The 23,518-nt window shown below is 37.1% G+C and overlaps 1 protein-coding gene across 9 annotated transcripts in view; it reads right to left on the minus strand.

The window, feature by feature from the left end:
• Window positions 1–22,117, minus strand: part of PCNX1 (pecanex 1) — a 164,057-nt gene extending 141,940 nt beyond the window's left edge. For 3 of the 9 annotated variants that reach the window (XM_079127061.1, XM_079127062.1, XM_079127063.1), the window contains exon 1: window positions 21,527–22,115. In XM_079127061.1, the coding sequence (XP_078983187.1) occupies window positions 21,527–21,679 (153 nt within the window). In that variant the 5' untranslated portion in view covers window positions 21,680–22,115. Of the gene's footprint in view, window positions 1–21,526 lie in introns of all 9 variants that reach the window. The other 6 variants (XM_079127065.1, XM_079127064.1, XM_079127059.1 and 3 more) reach the window with 3 other exon arrangements.
• Window positions 22,118–23,518: the final 1,401 nt, after the last annotated feature.

Below are 23,518 nucleotides of genomic sequence, written 5' to 3' on the forward strand. Positions count from 1 at the left end.
TGCAGGGCTGGGGATTGAACCCAGGGCCTTGTGCTTGCAAGGCAAGCAACTCTACCAACTGAGTTATATCCCCAGCCCTAGAAAAACTATTGGTAGTTTTGTTACCACATTCAAAACACCAAATTCATCCAGATTATTCTTTTTAAGTCTATGTTTCTCTCTTTGAGTTCTTAGTATTTGTTGCCAAGGCAAGAAAATGGTGATTCCAGTGAGCTGCAACGGAATCACTGGAAAGTGTGGAATGAAAAACTGAAATTTTTCTTAAAATTCTGTCTGCTCTGATCTCACAAAGAAATGGAGTAAAACTTAAATATTAAAAAAAAAATAGCAAGCAGGAAAAAAAATTAGCAGAATTTAAAAACAGTATGCTCTATGACTTAGTCAAGAAAAACAAACTACAGACAGTAATTCTATCCTAAATTGTAGGTTCCATTCATCAATATCAGGACTGTTCTAAGGCTTTTTTTCAGAAGATGAAAACTGAACAGTTTTAATAATAGGAGAGCTTCCTTCTTTCCACTGTCTGCCCAAAATTCAGTCAGTCCTATGGCTATTTTCACTGGGTACAAATGACTAATGGGAAAAAGAATTGAGCATTTTTTTGTTAAGCTTTACAGCGATAGCTAATTGGGAGTTTGGGGGACATACCTCCACTTACTCATTCTGATGCAAAAATTCCTTTTGGTTTATTTACAAGAAGAATGAATGGAAAAGTTAATTCTGGTAATGTGTGGAATTCAGTTCTAGAGCTATATCACCTTATGCTTCTGATGAATGGAAAGAATACTGAAGAGAAGGGAAGATAAAGGGCTTAGTAATCAAGTATTGCCCATAAACTTAGAAAATGACAGTTAATGAAAAATGAGGGCAGAGGGTAGATCTGAAAGAAAATGAATGTTTTTAGTAAGCCTTCCAGTTTTCTCACAGAAGTTGCCCCCAAAGGACTTAGAAATGGCCCTTATCAACAGCCATAGCTGTTGGATTTAGCCCTCTTGTCTCCTTAGGGGGTTGAGGTAAAGCATTCTAGTTGTTTCCTTTTAGAGAATGGGGCTATAAAGAAAAAGGAGAGACATTTCTTACACGTCGAGATTCAAGCATATCTTCCCACAGGAAAAATAAAAACAAAAAAATACAATATTCTATAAACCCAACTACATAATAGGTCAAATTAATTTTGGAAGGCCAGCTAGAATACATTTTCCCTAAAGGAAACTGGTTTACAAGTGAGCTATTGGACCTCAAACCTACCTATATTTCTCCAATTTTGAATTTTATCTACATAGTAAACATTTTAATACAAACAGAATCATGGACAATGCTTGATACTATCTTTTATGTGTTGTATTTGCATTTTATACTTGCCACCCTATAATATACACCTGTATTTACATTTTTAGCAGCAGAATAATTTTCTTGACGATAAAATTTATGTCTATCACTCAGCTAAAAGGGATCAGAGTAATACAGTACATACAATTCATCATCAAGTAACATATTAAGTTACTACACTAGGACCTAGAGAAAGTGAAAATCAGTGTCTTCACAGTAAAATTTATATAAAATATATTTAAATATATTATTTACTACTCATTTCTCAAAACAATTTCAATTTGTTCACAAATATCTTTAGCAACAGAGCTTTCTTCATTACAAAAGCCACTAGGAGTTATCTAACATGAGATTACATCAACATCATTTCAGTATAAGACACTTTGTGAATTAATTCTATTTGTCACAAAAAATCCTTTGCACTTCACTAGGACGATTCTTTCCATTCATTCCACAAATATATATTCCTATCTCCATAATCTGCTTAACTTAATCTTTAATAATTATGACATTCAATATCTGCACTGTTAGAACATTGTATATAATTGTATATATATATATATATATATTTTTTTTTTTTTTTAATCAAGCCATGTTGTTGCAAACACCCAAAATGAAAAAAATGGAAGGAAAAAGTAACTGAGCAAACTGCAATGATTATTCTTTGCTGAGGAATACTTCTGGGTGGTAGGGACTTAGCCTTAAAAATCAAATATATACAGTCAGCACTCCCTGTCTGTGGATTCTGCGTCTGTTGGTTCAACCAACTGCAGACTAAAGATACTTGGAGGAAAAAATTGTCTATACTGATCATGTACAGACCACTCATCATTAATCCATAAATAATACAGTATGACTATGTAGCATTATACTGCATTAGGTATTATAGTAACCTAGAGATGATTTAAAGACTACAGAAAGAAGCGTGCAAGTTATTTGCAAATACGACACCATTTTATATAAAGAACTTGAACATAACCTGATTTTGGTATGGGAGGGATCCTGGAACCAATCCCATAAGGATGCCAAGGAACAACTGTATAGTAATATCATACACTAGATATAAAATTCTATGAAATGAGCAAAATGGAGGAAAAAAGATAGAATGTACTTTAACAGCACAGCTCTGCCCCAGTTTCCAAAATCATCTTTAAATGACTGTAGAGACCAAAAGGGAGAGATTAAACAATTTTCATATGATTCCAAAAACGTCTCCAAATGATCTGTTTAGAAAAATTTGTCAAACATAGCACATTTTAGAGTTTTTCAAAAATGAAGCTAAGAGGTAGATCTCTAACTGCAATAAACCCAATAATCTAAACTTTATAATGGAATTGAATAACAAAAATCCTTTACAAAACCAACCCATTTTGCCAGGCATAGTGGTACATGCCTGTTAATCCCAGTGGTTAGGGAGGCTGAGGCAAGATGATTTTAAGTTCAAAGTCAGCCTCAGCAAAAGCAAGGCGCTAAGCAACTCAGACTGACCCTGTCTCTAAATAAGATACAGAAAACAGGGCTGGGGATGTGGCTCAGTGGTTGAGTGTCCTTGAGTTCAATCCTCAGTACCCCCCAAAAATAAAAAATAAAAATAAAATAAAACAAATAAAACAAAGAAAGAAAAGGTCTGGGGATGTAGCTCAGTGGCTAAGTGCCCCTGGGTTCAATCCCTGGTACAAAAGAAGAAAAAGAAAGAAAAGAAAAACATGCATCCTATCCTATGTGTTGAAATGTTTCTAATGATATTAAGATACCTATTCCCAAGCCATCAAACAGCAGCAACCCTAAAGTGTACTAGAATAACTGATATGTCTGCGAATTATTACTGGTTATTCAAATATGTGAGAAAAGCAAATAAAAATAGAAAGGTAGAAGTATTTATGTAGCTAAAAAAAGGAATCTGATACAAACTTATCATTCAATACTATCCAGATGGTATCATACAGAGACTAGACTACTTCTTTACCAAAAAATTCCTGAATTGAAATCTGAAAGAATTATTATATAAAAACATAACTTGAGAGGTACCAACATTTCAATTTATATATGGGTTTTCTGAATAAACCTAACCATTCTGGAAAGAGGGTGGGGAATCCTATGCTAGGCAATGTCTTAACTAATATCTCCTTTTATAAATTAGTTACATTTTGGCATATAGGTCACTCTTTTGGTATATAAGTCACTCTTATTAGTTCAATCAGTCTAAGTAAAAAATTTACTCCTAAGTAAATTCACAAGACTGAATTTCCAAATGGCATATGAGAACCAGAAGCTATCTCAGAAAGTCCAACTTAGTTTGACCTATTTATTTCATTTGCTTCTCACATATTCTATTCAAGCAATTTTTCAGGACTCAGAATGAGCGAAATTAGGCATTCACTAACAAGTTCTGCTAATATGGCTGCAATTCTGAAGGATGGCAGTGAGGATATCCTGTTACTATATGTCACAAAATGCCAATTCAGAATATGTTTAATGAGATTACTTTACAGGTAAATATATATAAAATAATGAGGGGCTGGGGTTGTGACTCAGATAGAGGCTTGCCTAGCACATGTGAGGCCCTGGGTTTGATCCTCAGCACCACATAAAAATAAATAAATAAAATAAAGGTTAAAAAAAAAAAAAAGACTGCTTTAAAAAAATGATCATTTTCTTGCTCTTGTGGTGATTTTTCTTTTCATGATTTATGGTGATTTTTTTTTAATGATTTATGGTGATTTTTTTTTCTTGCTCTTATGTAAAAGCATAACTATACTCTTATAGATGCAGTACACTATACAAGCACAAAATAGCAGCTCAAATTTAAGTCTTAAAAATCAAAATCATTTAATTCAATAACAAAAGTATTATGCATAAAGAATCAAAACTATAAGTATCAAGTAGAAATAATTACTTCAAAATAAAACATTGACAAAAATTAATTATAAAGTTACTATTCAATTGTATTCTATATACAAAGATTCAGTGGAATAAATTGCAAGTTGAAATACAAAATAACAACTTATAAATTAAAAGGACAGTATTAGCTCTCTTAGGAATATTAACCAGAACCCATACACCATTTCCATCACATTTGCCCTGAGTTCATTCAATTTGTTTGAAACAGAATGATGGTACTACATGCTACATAATCTACTTCTAACTTTAAAAGAAAGTGCTATAATTGAAATATGTATCACTCACTAGATTTAAGGTGAATTAAATGTGAATGGTGTCCAATTAAAAAAAAAAGAATGAAGATCATGGAACATCATACTGCCACCATTTCCTAGCATTCCACTAGTATTCCAATCAGACAACTCAAGAAGTTTAACGAATCAGAGCTTTATTAATTCAGTGTACATTTAGTGATCACCCACCAAGTCTCAGAAGGGTTTCTGAGGAATGGTAATACATCGATAAACAAGAACTTTTTTTTTCCTTGAGCCCTCAGAATGACTAACATGCTGTTTAATCAAGTGCCAACTGTTTAAATGGATTATCTCACAACACCCCTTTGAAGAAAGTTATTATCCCCATTTTACAGATGACAAAACTTAAGTTATAAAGCCATCTGCCCACAGCTGGTAAGTGCCAAAAATAGGATTTTATATTCATTCTGACATTAGAGCCTGACTTTTTAAGCACTACTAGATGGTCTCCCTCCGAGGCAGTGTTCTCAACCTTTTTTCAATACTGTCCTCCTGAGGAGCCTTTTTAGACCTTTATTTCTATTGCGTCCCCCATCCCCGATGAAACTTTAATACCATAGATACACTTGATATTTGTATTACTGTATTACATCTCCATATGCAGAAAATAAGATTTTTTTCACATACACACTCAAAAATTAATTTTTGTCAGCTTGAGTGTCATACCACACCCACTGAAAATGCATGCTCTAGGGTAGTTTCTCAGTCTTGGCACTGTTGACACTTTGGGCCAAACCTTTTATTTGAGATGCTATCCTGTGTATCATGGGATGTTTACACCATCCTTGTACTTTACCTAATGGAAGCCAAAAGCACTGTCAATCCAAAATTAAAATCTCCCCCTCCCCCCAAAAAAGGTCTTCATCCCTTGAAACGTGCAGCTAGGTGCTTCCATTTACATGTTTACAAGTAGTGCAGTTCCAGATTTTGTTCGTAATAAACTGGAATGGGCACACTATAAATGGAATGTAAATACTGCATCTCCATAGCTGGTATAATGACAGCAGCAATGGCAAGGAGGAGATACTATCTGATATAAACACAAAAGAAAAGAACCCCACACTAGACCAGTAAGTGAAAGGACATTAAATTTTAATACAATCCATTTATAATGTGTGCCACAGAACAAGGGTAACCCCCACCCCAAATGATCTGTGAGATAAATTACCTCATTGCAAGTAGATGCAAGAACCATAACTAAATCCCTGGGAGAAAAGTACACTTTATAAATGGGCTTCCACTATATTCAATAATATGCTAGCCAAGGAAGGGAGCCAGATTAAGGTTATAATTAGATGGTGATGGGAAGGATAGCTCTGAGAGTACTAGATTCAGAACACACATTGAAAATGATCAGCGGACACTTAGTTCACCACAAATCAATCACAAGTAGGCTTTCAGGAGCACATTAATCAGAAAGAAGTATCTTGTATGACTGTGTAGGGGATAGTGGTAGAAGGTGACCATGGTAGGAGTTTTAAGGTAAGGGGAAAAAAAAGAGTCAGTCTGTGCAACACTGAGCCAGTGATTAACTTCCAGGAGCCTCCGTTTCCTCATCTGTAAAATGGAAATAATAGAATCTTCATTTCACAAGACTATGAGGACTAAATGAGAAAAGAGGGGATAGATATATAAATGCAAAACAAATATTTGATTTTTTAATAATGTTTAAGCAACAACATAGTGAAAAATAAAAGATCTCTGAGTACGTATGATTCACAGGAACTAACAATGAACTACTAAAAGCATGAGTTACTTAAGATTTGTGGAACCTCTGAGTACACAGAGGTAAATATTAGTCTAGCCAATGATCAGAAGTCAATGGAAAATGGACAAAGAAATAAGAAAAATCAATAAAGAAAAAAATCTATATTTCATGCAAAAATCATAGAATTACAACAAAAATAAGGAATAAGGCAAGACTGTCCATTTATATAACATTTAACATGGATGTATAAACTACCATGCAAAGCGATTACATGCGAAAAAATATAAATATCACAAAGAAGTAAAAATTGTTATTTACAATATAATTGTGTATCTGAAAATTCTTTTAAAATCAACAAAGAATGGGGGCTGGGATACAGCTCAGTTGGTTGAGTGCTTGCCTAGCATGCACAAAGCCCTCAATCCCCAGCACCATCAAAAAAATTAAAAATTTTAAAAATAACAAAATCAACAGAGAAATTATTAGAACAAATAAGATCTAATTGTATAAGGTTGGTTGTAAAATTAATAAACTAAAATCAGTAGTTCTAGATGGGATCCTGGAACAGAAAAAAAAAGAACATTAAGTAAAAATTTTACGAACCTGAATGAGGTATGAACTTTACATAAATAATGCTGTAAGAATTCTGACTCACTGGTTTTAACAAATGCACCTAAGTCATCTAAGATGTTAACAACAGGAGAAACTGGGTGCAGGGTACGTGAGATCGATCCTTCTGTACTATGTTGACAACTTCTCTGTAAATCTAAAAGCAGTCTAAAATTAAAAGTCTATTTTAAAATATAAGTTTTCTTATAAGTAATAGCCAATTAGAAAGTGATAAAAATGGTTTTATTTACACTAATATTAGAAACTAAAATTTAAGACTAATTCTAAGGAAAAATGTACAGAATTACCATGAAGAGAAGTTTTTTAAAAAATGTTGTAAAGTACAAAAAGACTTGAATAAATGGAGGGAGCACCTTAACTCAATATTATAGAGATGTCAAACATCCTTCCCCCAACGTAATGCCTCCACAAATTTAGTACTATTTCAATAAAAAACTCAATAGCATCTCTAGGAAACTTAAAATGGACATGTAAGCATGCAAGAATAGCCAGAAAGTAATAAAAAGAAAGAACAATATGAAACAGATTTTAACTATGAAAAATGTAGATATAGCTATAGACATATATATATCTAAAACTAGAGTCACTAAAAATACATGGAATTCATGTAAGAACAGACATGCTGATGGAAGAGAAAACCCAAAATATCTCAGTAGAAATTTAGATTATGGAAAGGGTAGCATTTAAACCACAGAGAAAAAGATGGAATTGTTTAATCAATTAGTTTGGGACAAATGCTTTAAAAAAATAATAATAATAAGTTTTTACACTAGCCCAGTCAGGCAACTTGGCCCACATCTATAATCCTAGCAGCTCTAGAGGTTGAGGCAGGAGGATTTCAAGTTCAAAGCCAGCCTCAGCAAAAGTGAGGTACTAAGCAACTCAATGAGACCCTTTCTCTAAATAAAATACAAAAGAGGGCTGGGGATGTGGCTCAGTGGTTGAGTGACCCTGAGTTCAACCACCAGTAAGCCCCACCCCAGCCAAAAAAACCCAGCCCAGCCATATTGCCTATAACCAAAAAACAAATTGCAATTGGGATAAACTATAAAACCATCAGATGCTTACAATTATATCACAAAGAACTAATCCTCTTTAACATAAAAAACTTCCTAAATACCAGTAAGAAACAACCTAGTAGAAAACTCAATAAAACCATTCACAGCAACGTGAAATAAAACTAATCATTAAGCTTCTGAAAAGTTGCTCAACCTTACTCATCATAGGAAAAATGCAAATTAAAACCACTCTAAGGTAACTAACTATTCACAGTGGTTTCCTGTGGGATGGAGTGCAGGAGTAGAAAATGGAAGGATGATAGGCAGGTAACAGAAGAGCAACCTTTCACCCCATTTTAGAGTTGTGCTTTTTAAATTTTAATCATACAATTTATCACCAAATCTTAAAATATTTGAATAAAATAAATTTTACCAACTTTAATAGGTACAAGTCTTTATATCATGATGAAAACTGGCAAATATGACTACTAAATATTTTAAATTAATAAACTCAAAAAAATCTTATAAAGTTAAAAGACAAATGAGAGCCAAACATTAACACAGGATAGCGCTAACCTTATATATACAAAGGGTACTCACAAATCATTCAGACAACACCACTTTTGAAAAAACACAAAGGATATAAAAAGTAGTTACATGAAAAATAAAAAGATATGTGTACTAATCACATGAAGGGATACCCTAAGAATTCATGATTAAAGAAGCAAATTAAAACGTCATTTTATACTAACACACTGAAAAATGTTCATAACAACCAATACTAGGTAAGAACAAAAGGATCTCATATACTAGTGAGAATATAAAAGGGTAGGACTTTTTTTGAGGTGTCATACAGCAACATCTAGTTTAATTTTAAATGTGCATAGCTTCTGACCTGGTAGTTTCTTTCCTAGAAATTTATTAGAAGAATTCCCATAAGCAGTGATAGAGCACGTGCTTAGCAAGATTCTAGATTCAATCCAGAGCATACATGGGCGCGCATGCACACACACACACACACACACAAATCCCACAAGTAAAATAACATATATAAATGTTCACCACTATATCACCACAGCACTGTTTGCATTAGACAAAAAAAAAAAAAAACAACCTAGCAAACTAAACATCCCCAAATCCCTCAATAGGGATCAAGTTATAACACATTAATACAATGGATTACTATACATATGGTTCAAAAAAAATTAGGAAGAGCTGTATGTCCTTCACTGGAACCTACAATACAATATAATCCCACTGGATACGTGTGTATGCTTGCATATCTTTAATACCAAAAAACAACAATCATTATCTCTGAGGGGTGCAAACTGGTTGGGTAGAGCAGGATAGAGAAAAAAACAGAGGACTTTTATTTGGATCAACTATATTTGACTACCGTCAGGAACAGTTTCTACAGGTAGTATTTTCATGACAAAAATCTAATAAAAGATTTTTTTATCAAAGGATGAACTGCTGAAGCATATTGGGTAAAAAGCACTATAAAAGTGATTATTATCAGTACCATAAAAGTCTGCTATAGCCAGAATCAAAGTTATTCAGTGATTTATTCACTGCTGCAAAAAGCAGGTAAGTTTAAATGAACAACCTAAGCAGAAAATAACATTTTCAGACATTCACAAATAAAAGAGTAAGACCTTCTAGAATAGTGACTGTGAATTTGGGTGTCCATCAGAATCACCTATGGACTTTTTCTGTTGCTACGGTTGAGGGCAGTTGTTTTCAGAACACACAGAATATCCCCCAGATATTGATATGCTGGGGTAAAGCAGAATAGGACTCCAAGCAAACTAATTCCTATGTATACATGGTTGTTTTATTGTTTTGTTTGAAAGAAACAAAATGATTTTTCTGTCTTTTTGAATCACCAGTACAGAAGACTGTCATGTACCACAGGTCAGCAATTCTCAAATGGAATATAATGACATAAACTAGTAAGGTAGTTTACAAAAAAAAAAAAAAAAAAAACTCCTAGCCAGGTATGGTAGCATACACCTGTAATCCTTGGGAGGCTGAGGCAGGAGGAACCCAAGTTTAAGACCAGCCTCAGCACCTAGTAAAAGGCCCTAAGCAACTTAGTGAGACCCTGTCTCAAAATAAAATATAACATCATAAAATAACAAAAAATTACTAAAATAAAATAAAATACAGATGGAGCTCAGTGGTTAAGTGCCCTGGGTTCAATCCTCATACTACCCCCCCCCCAAAAAAAAATCCTAATAATCACCTTCAAACCAAAACAAAACAAAAATATCAGATTCAGGATTATCCTTGCATTAGACTCACTCTAACCTGCGTTACGATATAAAAATTTTACTACAGAAGAGAAATGAGCAGCAGCTCACAATGAAATGGGTGCAGGTGTGTTTAGGGGGGTGTCATTTGCAACCATCCCATAGAAAATTCTAATTCTCATATGTTAGTAAGTTAAAAGCTTAAGACTGAAGTTATAATTAGCTGGAAGCCCCACATATCCCTGCTGTGTAGTACAGTGGTTCACAATGATTTTATAGTTACTTTGGCTTTCTCTATTTTACCTACAGATATGTCTTTAATAAGGAAGAAAAACAATGAAAGCTTAAGTAATACTGACACTGCACAATGATGTGAACAAAAAATGTTTCTTCAGTAATTGCATAAGATCACAACAGAGAAATTTGCAAAAAAAGGTTAATCATGTTAAAATTTAAAATCCTACAAACTAACAGTGGACAAAATATGGTTCAGGTTCACAGGAACTACAGAGATCAGAGTGGGGGAAAAAAGGACACCACAATGAAAGAAACCCATAATATAGAACAGGATAACTGGCCCACACTTTTTAAAAAGTTAACTGAATGGAAGAAAACTGATAAAATCCTAACTGGACCCCAGATTGACAAAACTGGCTAGAAATAACATTTTAAAGGTTAACTGGAGAAATCTGAATATGGAAGAGATGTGAAATATTAGGGAATTATTGTCAATTATCTTAAACATGATAAGGGTCTTATATGAGAAACAAAGTCTGAAGCATTGTAATGTGAAATGTCATGATTTTTGTGATACATTTTCAATTGAGTTCCATACATCTATGCAAGAGAGACTAGGTACAGATACTATATATACAGACCAAGCAAACATGATTTTTTTAAAGTTCTTAACTGTGGAATCTAGACAGATATACGAGTGACCATAAACTAGTCTGTCAACCTTCCTGTTACTTAAAAAATCTTCAAATTAGTAAGACACTGCAAAAACAAGCTTAAGCTTTTTCTTCAATAGCACATAACATATACTTTAATATTCCTGTGGCCTAAGGGACTAAAAAAATTGTTTTGATAATACAGTGTTATCTTTTTAGATTTGGCATACTTATTTCTTTTTAATCTCTATATTGAGGCTTTTATTACTAAAATGCCCAACAACAAAAACTGTGTTTATTACCCTGCCACTTTCATTATGGTTTTGTCATGAGGACCACTTTTGCTTGTGGATATTTGTGCATATATAATATTAAATATAATGCATATTTGTGAGCTCAGAGCAATTAATAATTTTTTAGCCTTTCTTTTAACTATTTCAGACACTTACCAGGAATGCCAATCTTATGACATAAATAATACTCTCAAGTTAAAAAAATAACTGAGAAATCCTTCACATGCTGAATATATCACAACAAATATTTGAAAGCAAAACAAAACACTATACCCAACATATATTCTTTTATTCTTTTCCATAGAACGAAGATCCACTTGTCTAATAGGAAGGTTACAGAAAACTTTCAGCCATCATAAGACTTATTACAGTGCCTGACAAACAGTAAATGCCTGAAATGTTTAGATTACCCCTCTGTATGCAGCATTCTAAGAAGTAATTACACCCTCCTTCCAATTCCTGAACACTTCATGACATATAAGGGACTAGTCATATTCTGCCTTATAATATGGCTGTGTATTGTCTCATCATCTCTAATTTATAAATTGGGAAAAACAACTTCACACAGGAAGAAACAAGTGTCCATTCTGCCTTATAAAGAATAAAGTCCTTTTCATCTTAGAATTTTCATTTTACACAATTTTTCATATGTAAAATATCTCAATTTTAAAATAGCCTAATGCAGGCTAATGGTCAATGCACAATTCAGATATTCAAAATTGGAGAGTTCCTGTTTAGTCCATCAAAAATGTATCCACCACAGATAAAACCTTACAAGATACATTTGAAAAATTGTTATAAATTGTACAAATAGAATCCCAGCATATTAAAGGAAAACAGTAAGAAAGTCGTGTTATAGATGATGATACTAGGGCTGGGGCTGTAGCTCAGTGGCAGAATGCTTGCCTGGCACATGTGAAGCACTGGATTCGATCCTCAGCACCACATAAAAATAAATAAAGATATGTGTACACCTACAAGTAAAAATATTTATTAAAAAAAAAAAGATGATGATACGAGCTGGATGCAGTGGCACAAGCCTGTAATCCCATTGGCTGAGACAGGAAGATTTCAAGTTCAAGTCAGCCTCAGCAAAAGCAAGGCATTAAGCGAGTCAGCGAGACCCTGTCTCAAAATAAATAAAATTAAAAAATAAAATAAAATAAAATAAATAAAATGATGATGATATTTAAATGCAACACAGTACCCTGGATTGGGTCCTGAAAAGAAAAAAGACATCTGATGAAATCCATATAAAATGTGGTAACCCATTAATAGTACTGTACCAATGTTAATTTCTTAATTTTAATGAATGTGCAATGGTTATATAACAGTTCAATATGAGAGGAAGCTGGGTAATGGTATATAGAAGCTCTCTGTACTATTTTCATAATTTTTCTACAAATCTAAAATTACATCAAAATAGAAAGCTTTAAAGATGATAACTATGGTGGTTGGACCTGTTTAGTTTATGTCTAGACAACACTCAAACAAGAGTGAGGAGCGGTAGGAAAAGGAAAACAGGCAGCAACGTGATTCAAGTTTCTCAAATCTGTGACTAATCTTCCTGGCTGTTCACAGAGCAGTCTGCTCTCAAGGTTCTACTTGGTTTATACAAAGCACTACAGAATTGGACTCTTTTTTTTCCCTTAAAACCTCAGAAGGAAATGGTGTGCTTTTCTCCAGGTTTTTTTTTGTTTTGTTTTGTTTTGTTTTTTCTTTCTTACCATTACATAAAGCAATAAAGACTGGCATCAATGGTGCAAGTTAAAAGAAGCAGATGCTCAGGTTACATGGATAATGGAAGAACTCTAAGCTCTTTTTTATAATTCTACCAAAGAAAGCATCCAATCAACTTTATGGAGGATGGACAAAGAAACCAGAGGAATAGAAAATCTGTAACTACTCATTTCGCAAAGTTCATCTACATGCTAAGGAAGTCGACAGTGGTACAGTCTACAAAGTGTTGTATTCTTCCCTTTTCACTAATCTGTGAACACTACTCTTGTAGTACTACTCTCAGATATCCCCGTTCCCTAATGCACCTACCAAATAGTTCTCTCCTTCCTTGCCATGCTCATAAATACAGGAAAATCATTTTATTTAACTCAGATTAAGTAGCAGAAAGAAGCAAGCAATCTCCTCTCAGAATTATCTTGAGTACAAACAGAAAGTCAGATCAAAGTTGCTATGTGATATGTTAGTGCAGTAAATATCTTTAATTTGGACTAAGTTTTAATTAAAAAGTAAGAAAAATTCTATTATCAAAGACAAAATGTTACTGAAATGGTTTTATTCAACATTCCACTGAATAAGAAATTTACAATAATGCCCTGTGTTGGAAAGTGTTGAGTCGGGGTGGGAAGAGAGTACTAAGAAGTACCTGCAATACAGTTGATGGAAATTTAAATTAGCACTTCTACAGGACAATTTGGCATTTTTACCATTCTCATCTTTCAAAATACTCGTTCCCCATTTCTGTTCCTCTCTTCATTCTACCTTTCCTTTCTTTTGATGATTTTTAAGTGCTATTGGGCTTTGGAATTCTGTTCAAGGCCACTTTCTTTTTATAGAATTTTTTCTTTTTAGGTTCTCCCTAGAAAATCCTATCTAGGAGCTGATAACTTCCAAGTATATTTTACCCAAAGTTTAGCTCCTGAACATCCCTCTTCAACACTCTGAATTCAATTCACAGGTACTCTTTGAGATTGGTCAGCAATCTTACCATCCCTCAATAGCCAATTCACTTTCCCACTCACCAAAAGAAAAGCATTCCATATTTGGGGATTTTCCTCAAACCTCCAATATCCTTCTTCCCCCCTTCTCACTTTCAACAGAAAACATGCTGTGCATCAAGGAGACTGCACAAAGGATGGACCTCAACTTTTATGCCAACTGTTTATCCCTTCTCCATTAGCATTCACTCTTGTCTATTTCTAGGAATGCACGAAAAAAAAAAAAAAAAAAAAAAAAAAAGAACAAAGATTTAACTACAAGAATATTCACCACAGTGTTTTCTTTAGCCAAAAATAAATAAATAAAACAGCTGAACAAAGATTCTACTGCCCTGACAAAATAGAAAAATCTAGATACTGAGCAAATAAAAGTACAGTATTAAGGACTACTAAAATTAAAATGCAGATGAAGTAGCTAGGTTTGGTAGTGCACACCTATAATCCCAGTGGCTCAGGATGCTGAGGCAGGCAGTTCAAAGCTAGACTCAGCAATTTAGTTGAGGCTCTAAGCAACTTGATAAGACCCTGTCTCTAAATAAAATATATAAAAGGGTTGGGATGTGGCTCAGTGTATAAAGCGCCCCTGGGTTCAATCCCCCATATCAAAAAAAAAAAAAAGAGGATGAAGTATGTAGTTATTAGTCATTTATTATAAATTAAAACATGATCCCACTAGGGAAGAAAAAAGGTTTTCTAATATGCATGAATATTTTCCAATGTCCTTAAGTTCTAAAAAGATCTACTTTTATGCTGGGGGGAATACTTTTATACCTAATAACCAGAAACTGCAAAGAGCCTAGGTTCTCATCTATAGTAGAAAAGATAAGGTGAACAAACTGCAGTACATTCATATTAAGGAACACTATTCAACAATAAAAGGAGCAAGCTTCTGTTACACATAACACCACAGATGAATCTCAAATACACGCTGAGTGAAAAGGCCTACACTAAGTATACGCTACACAACTATATATACGAAGTTCTAGAATAGGAGAAACTAATCTATAATGAAAAAAATCAGAACAGGAGTGAGAATTACTGGAAACGGTGAGAGGAAACTATCTGGGGTGATGCTGACGGTGTATAACGTGACAATTTTTACTACATAAGTGATGCACTTATCAAAACCCATCCAATAAATCACTTAAGATTTGTGCCTTTAGAACTATAAAGTTTAGGGGTGACCTATACTGATGTCTATAACTTAAAAAGTGATCTTTTAAAAAGTGAACAGGTAGATGGATGCATACAGACATAATTATAGCTCGTACAATCCAGGTGAAAGGTACAATTTTTTCAACTTTTCTGTATGTCTGAAAATACTTAAAATGCTGAAAAACTTAACTCTCAAGTCAAGTCAAAAAAGGAAAATGCTCTTACTGCCTAAATCTGTGTATTCATAGGCTGCAAAAGAAATAGAAACTACTAATTTTTCAATTGCTCACTGATTTAATGACTCAATAATTTCTCAAAGGACAGCTAGAAAGCATCCCATTTGTAACAAAACATAGAACATTTGAAGAATTAGTTGCTACTTTTGTAAATTCACAAGCTTTTCTACTAGTTGATAAATATAACTGCTTTTTTAGAGACTTCATTTGTAAACCATCTTGGGACAGTCTAGTTTTCATTTATTATAGGTGATATGGCAGAGGGGCAGGAGCTATATCAGTGCCATTCCCAATTATGGAAATTACTGTATTCACCTTGACAGTAAATACTTAAAATACGGGTAAGAAAAGGCACAGATCAAAAATCAAGACAGGTCATTAACTATTCATTAAGTTTTCCTAAAGGACAGAGAAAGTAATACCAAATAATCATGTCTAATTGCTGATTTATAACATGGTAACTCCTCTAGCTTAACTATTTTAAGAAATTTAAATTTCAAAATATAAAAATTTGTTTTAGGAGCCTTAACTGTTATTTACACTGATCTTTAAAATATTTTTAAAACATTGGGAAAGAAAATGACTTCAGGCTCTCAAAAAAATCCTCACCATTAAAGGACTTATCACTGTATACATGATAAAGATTAGCTACAGAAAATAATAATGAAGATAATGAAGATGAAAATGTTGAAATCTTAAAATTTTATGTGACTTAGCTTCTGAATACAATCTCTCCAAAGATAATACAGTATATTATTACTGTCTATATACATGTACAACTGCACCAAGTTGTATACGCAGAAAGTCACGTATGCTGTATTATGAATGATTTAGGGTTTTTCAAGAGACATTTTGTATTAGATTTTTCTGTATTTCCATATTTGATTTTTACCTTGTATACTGACACAGAACCTAACTATTATATATCAGTTATGTTGATAAATCCAAAGAAGGTTCACACAGTTATGTTGATAAATCCAAAGAAGGTTCACACAGAATAATAAATTCATTCCACATGTATTTATTCAGAGCCTAATATGAGCCAAACACGAAAGAAGACACTAAATATATGCTGCTCAATAATTCAGAACTGGCCCCTGCCCTCATGGAACTTACAAGGTAGTAAGATGAAGGGAGTCATCAGAGACAGCAATCAAGTACACAACAATACAAATATGTCTATGCAGTACTGTGGAAAAAAGTTACAGAATGAGAAGGGCATGATGGCGCATGCCTGTAATCCTAGTAGCTTGGGAGGCTGAGACAAGAGGATCCCAAGTTCAAAGACAGCCTCAGCAACTTAGCAAGGCCCAAAGCAACACCTGTCTCTAAATAAAATATTTAAAAAGGGCTGGGGATGTGGGGCTCAGTGGTTAACTGACCCAGGGTTCAATCCCTGGTACCAAAAAAAAAAAAAAAAAAAAAAAGGAAGAATATTAAAAAGGGGAAGTGATAAAAACAAATTTTTATCAAGAATGAACTGCAAATAGGTAAGAACAGAAGTCAAACTGCAGTGAACAGGTTAAGGCAGTAATACAAACAAAAACTACGATGTAGTAGGAAGTGAAAGGAAGGTCTGAGATATTCTGACAGTTGAACTGTAAGATGTGCTCCTAAGTCAAGGGGGAGGAATGGTATTGGCAACTAGAAATAAGAAAGTGTCTTTAACTAAGAGCAAGAAAAAAGGTTGTTGGGGGTTTAGAGGGGAATTCAGAATGGTTTTGGACATGATACCTCTGAGGTGCCTGTGAAACAGACAAGAGGATTTTGAATAGCAGATAGGAAGCAAATCAGAGGCTGGGAATTAGAGGAATACTGATGGAGTTCTTTAAATTTACCTGAAGTGTTTATAATACACAAATTAATGGGCCACACTCCAGATTTTGAGTAAGAATGGATTTGCACATGTACACATTTTTAACACTATCAAGCAATTCTAATGTCAACTAGAATGAGAATCTCTCATGTATATAAATTTTTTTTCCAGTGCTAGGGATCAAACCAGAGCCTCTTGCATGCTAGACAAGTGATCTACCTCTCTGCTACACCTCAATCTTATGTAAATAGATTTTTAAATTCTGTTTTGTCACCTATTGTTTTGTTTGTTTGTTTGTTTATTTAAATTCTGATACTAGGGACAGAGCCCAGGGCACTTAACCACTGAGTCACATTCCTTGTCCTTTTTTTTAACTTTGAGACAGGGTCTTGCTAAATTGCTTAGGGCCTCACTAAGTGGCTGAGACTTGCCTCAAATTTGCAATCCTCCTGCACAGCCTCCTGAGTTGCTGGGATTATAGGAGCACGCAACCATGCCCAGCTACAGATATAACCCTTTATAAAAAAATAATAATAATAATATGCAGAGTAATATGTTACAATAGTGATTTGACTTAATAAATTCAGAACTATCTAATCTCCTCCAGACATACAGCATTACAGAAGCAACATTGTTGTAATTAGACATTCTTTCAAATGACATTTACTGAAGCCATTCTGAAGGTGAATAACCTATTTCATAAACATTTTTTTGCAAAATATTCATGAAATGTCTCACAAATGAGTAAATCAAGGTTCAGGAAGCTGAAGAGTCTTGCCCAAAGGACACCTAACAAGTAACAACATCAAGATACAAAAGTCAAGATAACACCAATTCCAGTTGGCTCTCTACAACACAAAAATGCCACCCACCCCAAAAGCTTACCATCTGTGACATGCCAGGTATAAAAATAATTATAAGAAGGCAAAAAGAGGTGTGTAACTTAGGAGAAACATAAAAGATAATCAGAAGGAATTTTTTTCTTAATTGTCACTACTAAAGTTATAAAATTGCAGAAAATTATAAATTACACCCTTAAGCATCCTCAAAAGCTAATGAAAAACATCTGAATTGCACATAAAAAAATCTTAAAGACTCTTTATAACTCAGTGTACAACCTCTCCACAAACAGGTTCTTTTAAAAAAAAAAAAAAAAACAGCCAAGAACTGCCTAGGGTCACAAAACAAGTCAATAACAGCTAAGTCTCATAAGGACCCAGGGCTTGGGACAAAGAACCCACATGCACACTTAATAAAGTCATTATCAATTATAATTATTATACAAGAACATACGAAAGATAACCTATGGTTATCTGAGATTTCATTTTAACACAGAATGTTAGATTTTGCTTTAAATACTTCAAACTATCTACCAAAATACTATAGTACCAGTGTAGTTCCTAAAATGTTGAGAATCCTCTTTGCTACCTGCCTCCCAAGACCAAGTTCCATTCCTTGACTAAAAGTTCAGGGTCATTCACCCTTCCATAGTAGTTTTAATATTTTCAGCTGTTTATACCAACAGACTACACTTTAAGTTCCTTGAAGGCAAAAGCTGTGTCTTGTTCATTTCTCATCATTCATTTAACGTTGAGTTTATTTACCTGGCACTGACCTAGGTCCTGCAAATATAGCAGTGACTAAAGAATTAGAGCTTATGAAATAACAAAAACATTTAACAAACAAGTACACATATCAGTTAGCAATACATACTATTTAAAAGAGGACAGGAAGGTTACAGAGTATGCTAAGAGCTCAGGAAGTTGCTATTTTATACAAGGGTTTAAGGGAAAGTCTCACATATATAAGAAACCTGAAGTAAGTGGAGCAAGACCACAGGAATCTGGTGGAAAAGCATCACGCAGACAGGGGAGAGAGCAAGTGCAAGGCCCTACAGCAGTAACAGTCCTTGTTGGGAAGACTATTAAGCAGGCAAATATGTGGGTGTTTGTGGGGGCAGGGACAGAGACATGTGGGAGGGCAGGAACTAGCAGAAGAGTGGCATGATCTGAAAGAACCACTCAAACTTCTGCACAGAGAATAAAGAATGAAGAGATTATTGTTGAACACTACAGATTACTGTAGAATACTACAATAATCCAGAGAGGAAAGAATGGTGGCCTGTAAACCCAAAGAGCAAAGATGGTGATACTTATGGTAGTAACCATGAGCTGGGTTCTATTAAGTTTTGAAGATAGCGCCTGCAACATTTGCTTATGAACTGGATATCAAGAGAGAAAGAGAAGAGTCAAGGGGAACTTTTAAAAGATTTAGTAAGTGTAGAATTGCCTTAATTGAAACAACAGTCAAAGAAGCAATTTTATTTACCCAGAATCCAGCACAATGCCTAGTATATAAAATAATCTCAAATATTTGGCAATTAAATTGAATAAACTCCCAAAGTGAAGAGGTTAAACTTAAATGTACTGGCTTCCAGGCAGGATGCGATCCTGCACGCCTGTAATCCCAGAGGCTAACACAGGAGAATCAAGAGTTCAAAGTCAGCCTCAGCAAAAGTGAGGCACTAAGCAACTCGGTGAGAACCTGCCTCTAAATAAAATACAAAACAGGGCTAGGGATGTGGCTCAGTGGTCGAGTACCCCTGAGTTCAATTCCTGATACAAAACAAAAAAAAGGTATTGTTTTCATTTGCTCTAAAATTCCTTCAGTAGTGTTTGTTAATTACATTTAAAGAGACTTAACCACAATCACAGTTAACTGGATGTGCTAACAGAAAGCTTACACTGGGCGACAGCAATTAATCCTAAAGCCTTAAAAAATAATTCTGTTTTACATCTACGACTTTTCTGGATACAAGAGAAATGGACTATGAAAGCTCTGTGACAGCTTGAGGATTCTTACACCCAAAGTAATTAACCTGTTCATTAATGATGTCATATTCCTGGAAGGTATAGCGGTGCAAAGAGAACTCCCTAGGCCAAAATTAATTGAAATCATAACACTTCATGATAAATTTCAGAATGTGACAAAACTGAACAAGTCCCTTATTAAAATAAACTATCAGCATTTTTTAAATAGCTTTTTTTTAAAAAGTTCAAACAGTAAGTCTCTTGAAATGATTTCAATGAAAAACTAATATCTGCTGAAGAATGAAATTTAGCACATCTTCCCCCAAACCGGCCGGCACTTTTCCTGACAATTAGTGACACTGAACGTCACTGAGGGAATAATTGGGTGTCCTCACCTTTGGCACGTCTCAGAGTAGCATTATGGGATTTTTTAACCCAGCGTCTTCACTATAACCCCCATGAGGAACTACAAAGTTAGCAGAAACACACTGGAAGGAACTGTCTGAAAATCAAAAGTTACTATCCTTTCTTCCTTCCGGTTACTGTTTTAACTAAAGTTTTAAGAATCGCTTCTCTCCACAATAGTGTCCCTAATGCCCCACCCTCACCTGCTGTGATTTAAAACAAAAACGCGCTTGCAACTTTGACCGAAAACATTGCTTTAAAAACACAGGTCATTCAGAGACGCTGGTCGTGCTGAATTAAGCAACAGGCAATGCTTTCCTTTTTCCTATCAGTCAAAGGCCTTGAACCAACCCAAACAAATCTGCGAAATGCCAGCCAGATTCCCCGTATCTCCCCCGCTCCCTCCCCGCAGAGCTGGCCTGGAAACGCCACAGTCGCTGACCGCCGAGCCGAACAGAAAAGAACCCGTGGTGAGCAAAACAATGATTTTTAGAAGCATGACGGCTACGCGCCAGGTCTTCGACCACCACCCAGAAGCGAGGGAAAGCGGGGACGGCCGCAGTTACCCTCGGGGCGCAGCGCACACACCCCGGCCCGCTCCCGAGGCTCCGCGCGCGGGGAGGCGCGGCGGAGGGCGGACGCCCCCGGGAGCCGCAGCGGGGAGCGCCCCGGGCCGAGGGGTGCCGAGGGGTGCCGGGCAGCGCACGCAAACATGCCGGCGTGCCAGCGTGAGCGCGGCGTCCCCCGGAGCGGGAGCCGCTGGGCCGGACCCCGAGCCGCTGAAGGCAGGGAGGGAGCCCTAGCTGGGGCCTGCCCACCCGGGGGAAAAGGCTGGCCGGGCCACAGGTGAAGGGACCCCCGACAAGGGGCCTAGGAAGCGGCCGCTTCCCGGCCGGCGGGCCGGGGCGCGGGGGCGGAGGCGCGGGTGCTGTGGACTCGGACCGGGGAAGCCCTGAGAGGCGAGGGGAGCCCGCGGGGGAGGGCTGGGCAGGAGCCCCGGGGCAGCGGTCCCCGGGGGCGCGACGCGAGCCGGGCCGCCGGGGAAGGCGCCGCCGCTCCCCGCCCCCACACTCACCATGTAGAGGGTGAAGGGCAGGCCGAGCAGAAAGAGCCACAGGTAGAGGTGCAGCGCGTTCACGAAGGTGGCCTGGTGAGGGTCGTAGTACCAGCCCCCGCTGAGCGCGGCCCACACCCCCTGCCGGAGGATCTGCAGCGTCTGCGACCCCATCCCCACCCGGCGCCGCCGCCGCCGCCGCCGTCGTCGTCCCCGCCCCGGCCCCAGCTCGGCCTCGTCGCCGGAGCCTGGCGCTGCCCGTCTAGCCCCCTCCCGAGCTCCGGGAGAGCGGGCCGGCGCCGCGGCGGTCGCTAGTGCTGCTGCAGGAGGAGGAGGCAGCGAACCGGGAGGAGGAGACCGAGGAGGAGGAGGCGGCGAGCCGCGGGGCGGAGGAGGGCGAGGAGGAGGAGGAGACCGGCCTCCAGAGCGCCGCCGCCATCTTGTCTCCTAACACCCGGAGCCCGGGCCAGAGCCCGGCCTACGGCCCGCCAGCGCCGCCGCCGCCGCCGCCACTGCCGCGACCCCCGCCGGCCGCCAGCCCTGGCCCGGCGGAGCAAGCGACCCGGCTCCCCGCTGGGACGCGGAGGAAGCCGCGCCCCCTCGGGCTCCTCCTCCTCTCTCCCTCCGCCCCCTGAGCCGGCTCCCCGCGGGTGCGCGCAGCGCCTCGGCCTCGCGGGCGCCTCCTGCCGACGCCCGGGAGAAGCGCGTGCGGACGCGATCCCGGGACTGGGAGGGGCGCCGTGGACGGGGCACCCCGCTCCGCCCCTGGTAGATGACTGGCAAGTCTATTTACTGATTCCTCAAAAGGGTCTTTCGGACTCCGAAGTCAAAAGACCTTGCCGTCAGAAAAGCATTCTGACTGATATTTGTAATATTTGTTAAAGACTTAGGAGCAATTGAAGCCAAGGTCTGAGAGATACTCCCTGAAGGCCTGGAAGAATTAAGGCTTGAAAATCACAAACGTACCCAATTTGAGCTAGGAAGTGGACACTCTTGGAGCTGGACACTTTGGATGAGAAAAATAGAAAATCAGATCCCTGACTGGAAGGATTTACTACTACCAAGGATAAATAAATTAATAGAAGTTACAAGAGGTATAAAAGTATGGAGCAGACAAGTTATGCACCATGACTTTATTTTTTAATGTGCCATAACTAGAAGCCATTTTTATCAATGGGCCAATCTAAATAGGGTTGAAAGATTAAGTGTGACTCCTCCCCAAGTTATAATAGGGTCTCGTACTTCTCTTTTTATAGCTGTAAAAACTGCTAATCATTCTTGGCTCTGTGTAGTGTTTATAAGGCATGTCTGATCTCACTGAATGAAATTTTTTAAAAAGAGTTTGAGTTTATTATAGCAATTAAAGTACTCCATATTCCCGGTTTAAAGTTGCTATAATTAATGAGGGAAGCAAGAAAGCCAAAGAAACTGGCGACAGTTCAAGAGGAGTAGTGAAAAACAATCACAATACCCCCAAGTGTCATACCACTTTACAGTTGTTCAAACATTTTCACACCCATTTCATTTGACATTCACAACACTACTGTGGGCAGCATAGAGGCTATCCTTGTTTATGAATGAGTGCACAAACAGCTCAAACGAAGTGATTACCCAAGATTCTCATAAGTAATAAGTGGTTGAGAAGACTCTAAAACCAGCAGGCATCATCACTGTGTAAACTGAACTTTTAAAGTTTATTTTTCAGCATTCTTCACCTATCCGTACAGGTAAAAGTTTGAACTGATTAGCAGTTTCTGGTTACCTGTGGTCAGCATAAATGCTGTTCTCAAAGTGTAGTTGGGGGACATCATCTCAGGGCTTGTTACACACAAATTCTCAAGCACCACTTCAGAGAAACCCTGTGGGGTAGGGCCCAGCAAATTGTTTTTTAAGAAGCCCTCCAGGTTGGGGAAAAAAAAAAAAAAAAAAAAAGCCTTCCAGAGGAGCCTAATGGACATTCAAGGTTGGAACTATTATTGTATAACACCCTCCAAGGCCTTGATTTATTTTTTA

Source organism: Sciurus vulgaris, assembly GCF_902686455.1.
Source record: "Sciurus vulgaris genome assembly, chromosome: 2".
Taxonomy (NCBI): domain Eukaryota; kingdom Metazoa; phylum Chordata; class Mammalia; order Rodentia; family Sciuridae; genus Sciurus; species Sciurus vulgaris.